We start from the raw sequence: 7,535 nt of genomic DNA, 5'->3' as shown, positions 1-7,535 counted from the left end.
ATGTGGAGGCTAGATACAGGGGGTACTGGTACAGAGTCAATGTGGAGGCTAGATACAGGGGGTACTGGTACAGAGTCAATGTGGAGGCTAGATACAGGGGTACTGGTACAGAGTCAAAGTGAAGGCTAGATACAGGGGGTACTGGTACAGAGTCAATGTGGAGGCTAGATACAGGGGGTACTGGTACAGAGTCAATGTGGAGGCTAGATACAGGGGGTACTGGTACAGAGTCAATGTGGAGGCTATATACAGGGGGTACCGGTACAGAGTCAATGTGGAGGCTATATACAGGGGGTACCGGTACAGAGTCAACTGTGGAGGCTATATACAAGGGGTACCGGTACAGAGTCAATGTGTAGGCTAGATACAGGGGGTACTGGTACAGAGTCAATGTGGAGGCTATATACAGGGGGTACTGGTACAGAGTCAATGTGGAGGCTATATACAGGGGTACCGGTACAGAGTCAATGTGGAGGCTATATACAGGGGGTACTGGTACAGAGTCAATGTGGAGGCTATATACAAGGGGTACTGGTACAGAGTCAATGTGGAAGCTATATAAAGGGGGTACTGGTACAGAGTCAATGTGGAGGCTATATACAGGGGGTACTGGTACAGAGTCAATGAGGAGGCTATAAACAGGGGGTACTGGTACAGAGTCAATGTGGAGGCTATATACAGGGGGTACCGGTACAGAGTCAATGTGGAGGCTATATACAGGGGGTACTGGTACAGAGTCAATGTGGAGGCTATATACAGGGGGTACTGGTACAGAGTCAATGTGGAGGCTATATACAGGGGGTACCGGTACAGAGTCAATGTGGAGGCTATATACAGGGGGTACTGGTACAGAATCAATGTGGAGGCTATATACAGAGCGTATCGGTACAGAATCAATGTGGAGGCTATATACAGGGGGTACCGGTACAGAATCAATGTGGAGGCTATATACAGGGGGTACCGGTACAGAATCAATGTGGAGGCTATATACAGAGCGTATCGGTACAGAATCAATGTGGAGGCTATATACAGGGGGTACCGGTACAGAATCAGTGTGGAGGCTAGATACAGAGGGTACCGGTACAGAGTCAATGTGGAGGCTATATACAGGGGGTACTGGTACAGAGTCAATGTGGAGGCTAGATACAGGGGGTACTGGTACAGAGTCAATGTGGAGGCTATATACAGGGGGTACTGGTACAGAGTCAATGTGGAGGCTATATACAGGGGGTACCGGTACAGAGTCAATGTGGAGGCTATATACAGGGGGTACCGGTACAGAATCAATGTGGAGGCTATATACAGAGCGTATCGGTACAGAATCAATGTGGAGGCTATATACAGGGGGTACCGGTACAGAATCAATGTGGAGGCTATATACAGAGCGTATCGGTACAGAATCAATGTGGAGGCTATATACAGGGGTACCGGTACAGAATCAGTGTGGAGGCTAGATACAGAGGGTACTGGTACAGAGTCAATGTGGAGGCTATATACAAGGGGTACTGGTACAGAGTCAATGTGGAGGCTAGATACAGGGGTACTGGTACAGAGTCAATGTGGAGGCTAGATACAGGGGTACTGGTACAGAGTCAATGTGGAGGCTTTATACAGGGGGTACTGGTACAGAGTCAATGTGGAGGCTATATACAGGGGGTACCGGTACAGGGTCAATGTGGAGGCTATATACAGGGGGTACCGGTACAGAATCAAAGTGGAGGCTATATACAGGAGGTACTGGTACAGAGTCAATGTGGAGGCTATATACAGGGGGTACTGGTACAGAGTCAATGTGGAGGCTATATACAGGGGGTACTGGTACAGAGTCAATGTGGAGGCTATATACACGGGGTACCGGTACAGAGTCAATGTGGAGGCTATATACAGGGGGTAACGGTACAGAGTCAATGTGGAGGCTATATACAGGGGGTACCGGTACAGAGTCAATGTGGAGGCTATATACAGGGGGTACCGGTACAGAGTTAATGTGGAGGCTGTATACAGGGGGTACCGGTACAGAGTCAATGTGGAGGCTATATACAGGGGGTACCGGTACAGAATCAATGTGGAGGCTATATACAGGAGGTACCGGTACAGAGTCAATGTGGAGGCTATATACAGGGGCTACCGGTACAAAATCAACGTGGAGGCTATATACAGGGGGTACCGGTACAGAATCAATGTGCGGAGGCACCGGTTATTTGAGGTAATTCAGGTAATATGTACATTTAGGTAGAGTTAAAGTGACTATGCATAGATAATAACCAGAGAGTAGCGGAGATTAGCTGTTCAGGAGTCTTATGGCTTGGGGGTAGAAGCTGTTAAGAAGCCTTTTGGACCTCGACTTGGTGTTCCGGTACCGCTTGCTGTGCGGTAGCAGAGAGAACAGTCTACGACTAGGTTGGCTGGATTCTTTGAACATTTTTAGAGCCTTCCTCTGACACCGCCTGATATAGAGATGGCAGGAAGCTTGGCTCCAGTGATGTACTGGGCCGTACGCACTACCATCTGTATATTGAAGCAACATCTCCAGACATCAGTCAGTAAGTTAAAGCTTGGTCGCAAATGGGTCTGCCAAATGGACAATGACCCCAAGCATACTTCCAAAGTTGTGGCAAAATGGCTTAAGGACAACAAAGTCAAGGAGTGGCCATCACAAAGCCCTGACCTCAATCCCATAGAACATTTGTGGGCAGAACTGAAAAAGCGTGTGCGAGCAAGGAGGCCTACAAACCTGACTCAGTTACATCAGCTCTGTCAGGAGGAATGGGCCAAAATTCATCCAACTTATTGTGGGAAGCTTGTGAAAGGCTACCCAAACCATTTAACCCAAGTCAAACCATTTGAAGGCATTGCCACCAAATACTAATTGAGTGTATGTAAACTTCTGACCCACTGGGAATGTGATGAAAGAAATATGAGATGAAAGAAATAATTATCTCTACTATTATTCTGACATTTCACATTCTTCAAATAAAGTGGTGATCCTAACTGACCTAAAACAGGGAATTGTTACTAGGATTAAATGTCAGGAATTGTGAAAAAAATCATTTAAATGTATTTGGCTAAGGTGTATGTAAACTTCAACTGTATGTATATAAGGTTTCAGTTTTTTATTTTTAATATATTTGCAAAGATTTTGAAAAACTTGCTTTCACTTTGTCATTACGGAGTATTGTGTGGAGATTGCTGAGGATCTTTATTTATTTACTACATTTTAGAATAAGGCTGTAACAACAGAATGTGGAAAAAGTCAAGGGGTCTGAATACTTTCCGAATGCACTGTACTTGTAGCTCAGTGGCCTCGGCAAACATCTCAACATATATTTATCTCTGAGTCTTCTTGGGTACGGGAACAATGGTGGACATCTTGAAGCATGTGAGGACAGCAGACTGGGATAGGGTGAGATTGAAGATGTCCGTGAACACTCCAGCCAGCTGGTCTGCGCATGCTCTGAGGATGCGGCTAGGGATGCCGCCTTGCGAGGGTTAACATGCTTAAATGTCTTACTCACGTCGGCCACGGAGAACGAGAGCCCACAGTCCTTGGGACATTGTGTTATCCTCAAAGCGGGTGAAGAAGGTGTTTAGCTTCTCTGGGAGCAGGACGTCAGTGTCCGTAATGTGGCTGCTTTTCCCTTTGTAATCCCTGATTGACTGTAGACCCTGCCACATACGTCTCGTGTCTGAGCCGTTGAATTATGACTCCACTTTGTCTCTGTACTAACGTTTTGCTTGTTTGATTGCCTTGCGCAGGGCAACATATATGTATCTCTGAGACAAAAAGAGTATGCAGTATGCTCTCTCGTGATTAGTGGTACAGTTGGGCTGTGTGTGGTTGTTGATGGATAAAAACATATTTACAGTACATAGTACATATAGTCACTATATTCACTTTATTCATTTTCTTGATAGTTTGAAAACCAAATGATTTAGGATGGTCACTAGCGGGCTGAGACTTCAATGTTAAACAGCTTTGTGCAAAGAGCAGTCAGGTACATTTGAAATGCTCCATGGTACATGAAATTCAAATGCTACATAACCTGATATGTTGATTGACAACATAAATTGATATGCTGACATTTCAATGTTAAACAATGTATTTCTTTAGTATTTAATGCATATTTTAAGTTCTGCATGCTGCATAACGGCAGGTAGCCTAGTGGGGCGGCAGGTAGCCTACTGGGGCGGCAGGTAGCCTAGTGGGGTGGCAGGTAGCCTAGTGGGGTGGCAGGTAGCCTAGTGGGGTGGCAGTTAGCCTAGTGGGGTGGCAGGTAGCCTAGTGGGGTGGCAGGTAGCCTAGTGGGGTGGCAGGTAGCCTAGTGGGGAAGCAGGTAGCCTAGTGGGGAAGCAGGTAGCCTAGTGGGGAAGCAGGTAGCCTAGTGGGGAGGCAGGTAGCCTAGTGGGGTGGCAGGTAGCCTAATGGGGAAGCAGGTAGCCTAGTGAGGCGGCAGGTAGCCTAGTGGGGAGGCAGGTAGCCTAGTGGGGTGGCAGGTAGCCTAGTGGGGTGGCAGGTAGCCTAGTGGGGCGGCAGGTAGCCTAGTGGGGCGGCAGGTAGCCTAGTGGGACGGCAGGTAGCCTAGTGGGGCGGCAGGTAGCCTAGTGGGGAGGCAGGTAGCCTAGTGGGGTGGCAGGTAGCCTAGTGGGGAAGCAGGTAGCCTAGTGGGGTGGCAGGTAGCCTAATGGGGAGGCAGGTAGCCTAGTGGGGTGGCAGGTAGCCTAGTGGGGTGGCAGGTAGCCTAGTGGGGTGGCAGGTAGCCTAGTGGGGTGGCAGGTAGCCTAGTGGGGTGGCAGGTAGCCTAGTGGGGAGGCAGGTAGCCTAGTGGGGCGGCAGGTAGCCTAGTGGGGCGGCAGGTAGCCTAGTGGGGCGGCAGGTAGCCTAGTGGGGCGGCAGGTAGCCTAGTGGGGCGGCAGGTAGCCTAGTGGGGCGGCAGGTAGCCTAGTGGGGCGGCAGGTAGCCTAGTGGGGCGGCAGGTAGCCTAGTGGGGCGGCAGGTAGCCTAGTGGGGTGGCAGGTAGCCTAGTGGGGCAGCAGGTAGCCCAGTGTGGCGGCAGGTAGCCCAGTGTGGCGGCAGGTAGCCTAGTGGTTAGAGCGGCAGTTAACCCCACTAGGTGACAGATAGGCCAACCTACTATGACAGGATGTACGGCAGAAAGTTAGCCCTCGTGGCTGTCGAATGTCAGAACTTGACATTGTGATGACTGATGCTCAAATTACAATTGAAGGCGACTTTTCTGCTGATTTAACTCTTTTCACTTCCCCCTCTGTTTTGCTCCTTCTCCGTGTTAATATGTACACGTAGGTGTGTTATTTATGGATGACGCGAGGGACGTGTGGCCTGCAGGCACCGTTTCACACACAGCATCCATTATATTTAACAAAGTGCAGTAAATGTCGGAGCAGAAGCTTGAGGAGTGCGCCTGTGAACTCACCTGTCATAGCGCCCAACATGCACGTCAACATGAATACTCAGCAGGTCAAACCTCTCGCACCTTGAAACACCATTCAAGAGTCAGAGAGGAAACCTGACACCTAATCGATGGTGTCTACTGTAAGAGAACTGACGTTCTCTGTAGGACGGGTAGATGCTCCATCTTTATTGACTGACGTTGAGACTTCCGTTTTTATTGAGAATAGATGTTTTCTCCCACCTGTGGAGACATTATTGGACATACAGTAGATAGACTGTCTGATATAGGAGTGAATGTACTGTAGGAGTAAATGAGGAAAACGTCCAAACAGTTGAAGTTATTCTAGTACGAGCCACCATCTTAAACTGGCATGCTAGGTTAACATGGACCAAGTCTTCTGCTCCTCCCCATTACACAGTGAGATAGGGATGACAGACGGTTTAAAACGGTCCTGAGTGGTGCAACATATTCCTCCTTCCCTAACGTGTAAGAGACAAGAATACAGCTTAACCACACTGACACATTGCCTGGCTCCTGGCACGAGGACTGCCTGCTGCCTTTGGCAATGAGCACAGAGTTATATAGTCCAGTTATGCTGACAGTTCTCTTTCTGTATCCCTCCCTGTCTCCCTCCCTCCCTTTCCCTCTCTTGTTTTCTCCCCCAGGCCGTGACGAAGCCGGCACGTGGCAGAGGGGAGAGAGGATGCTGGGTCTCTGGTCCAGTGTTAGAACCTCCCTCTTGGGAAGCCGGCGTTGGATGCAGAGCCCCACGGGGCGCTGATCCCTCTTCCGTGTCTCTGTGATTTATGGCTACTGGGGATCTGGCCATTGCAGACTCCTCTCTCACTTTCACATTCACAAATACACACACACTGCACCACTGTACAAAGCCACACACACTGCACACCCGTGCCCAGTGCTGCCCCATAGAGTGACTCCTACACACACTGAACAAAATAATCTCTCTCAGCCTCCACACACACTGAGGGACGGAGCCACACTCACTGAGGGACTGAGCTACACTCACTGAGGGACGGAGCCACACTCACTGAGGGACGGAGCCACACACACTGAGGGACTGAGCCACACACTGAGGGACGGAGCCACACACACTGAGGGACTGAGCCACACACACTGAGGGACTGAGCCACACACACTGAGGGACTGAGCCACACACACTGAGGGACTGAGCCACACTCACTGAGGGACGGAGACACACTCACTGAGGGACTGAGCCACACACACTGAGGGACGGAGCCACACACACTGAGGGACGGAGCCACACACACTGAGGGACGGAGCCACACACACTGAGGGACTGAGCCACACACACTGAGGGACTGAGCCACACACACTGAGGGACTGAGCCACACACACTGCCCCATATAACCTCCCATTGCACCACTGTGTCCTATACACACCCCTCTGTGTATCCTCCACTCCCCCTGAGTGTGTAGATTAGCTCCAGTATGAGTCATGGATCGTCAGCCTAAGAGGCGCCTGCTTTACTAGCAGAGGTGGATCAATGGAACTGCACTGAGTGATGAGATTATATTCCTGAATTCGCATGGCTTGAGAAAAATCACCTGACAGCAGCCGTGCAAAGACTGACCCCCCCTAACTTCACTGTTTTTCATCACTGGACTGACTCTCACAGAACTGACTCTTCCTGGACTGACTCAAAGGACTGACTATGACTCACTGGCATCCCCCAGGGATAACCGTTATCCCTCTTTGACATTTACGACATGGCCATGTCCCTTTTTCTGAACCTGTTCTTTTTCTAAACTCGGAAGCCGTGGACTGGAGGTGAGAGCCAGTGGGCGGTCAGCTCCTCACCATGGTGTTGCCGCCCCCTGACAAACGCCACGTGTGCCTGACCACCATCGTCATCATGACCAGTATGGCATTCATGGATGCCTACCTGGTGGAGCAGAACCAGGGGCCCAGGAAGATTGGCGTGTGCATCATTGTGCTGGTCGGGGACATCTGCTTCCTCATCGTGCTGCGCTACGTGGCCGTGTGGGTGGGCGCCGAGGTGCGCACGGCCCGCCGTGGCTACGCAATGATTCTCTGGTTCCTCTACATCTTTGTACTGGAAATCAAGCTCTACTTCATCTTCCA

At 50.1% G+C, this 7,535-nt stretch overlaps 1 protein-coding gene across 1 annotated transcript in view; it reads left to right on the top strand.

Moving 5' to 3' along the window:
• The first annotated feature begins 6,636 nt into the window (after positions 1–6,636).
• The window catches only part of LOC123995945 (transmembrane protein 121-like), a 2,687-nt gene continuing 1,788 nt past the window's right edge, over positions 6,637–7,535 (top strand). The window contains exon 1 of the mRNA XM_046299601.1: positions 6,637–7,535. This exon is cut by the window's right edge and continues 1,788 nt beyond it. Within this exon, the coding sequence (XP_046155557.1) occupies positions 7,252–7,535 (284 nt within the window). The 5' untranslated portion in view covers positions 6,637–7,251.

Source organism: Oncorhynchus gorbuscha, linkage group LG14 (genome assembly GCF_021184085.1).
Source record: "Oncorhynchus gorbuscha isolate QuinsamMale2020 ecotype Even-year linkage group LG14, OgorEven_v1.0, whole genome shotgun sequence".
Lineage (NCBI taxonomy): Eukaryota > Metazoa > Chordata > Actinopteri > Salmoniformes > Salmonidae > Oncorhynchus > Oncorhynchus gorbuscha.
The sequence above is the reverse complement of the archived record's forward strand: the minus strand, read 5'-3'. Positions and strand labels throughout refer to the sequence as shown.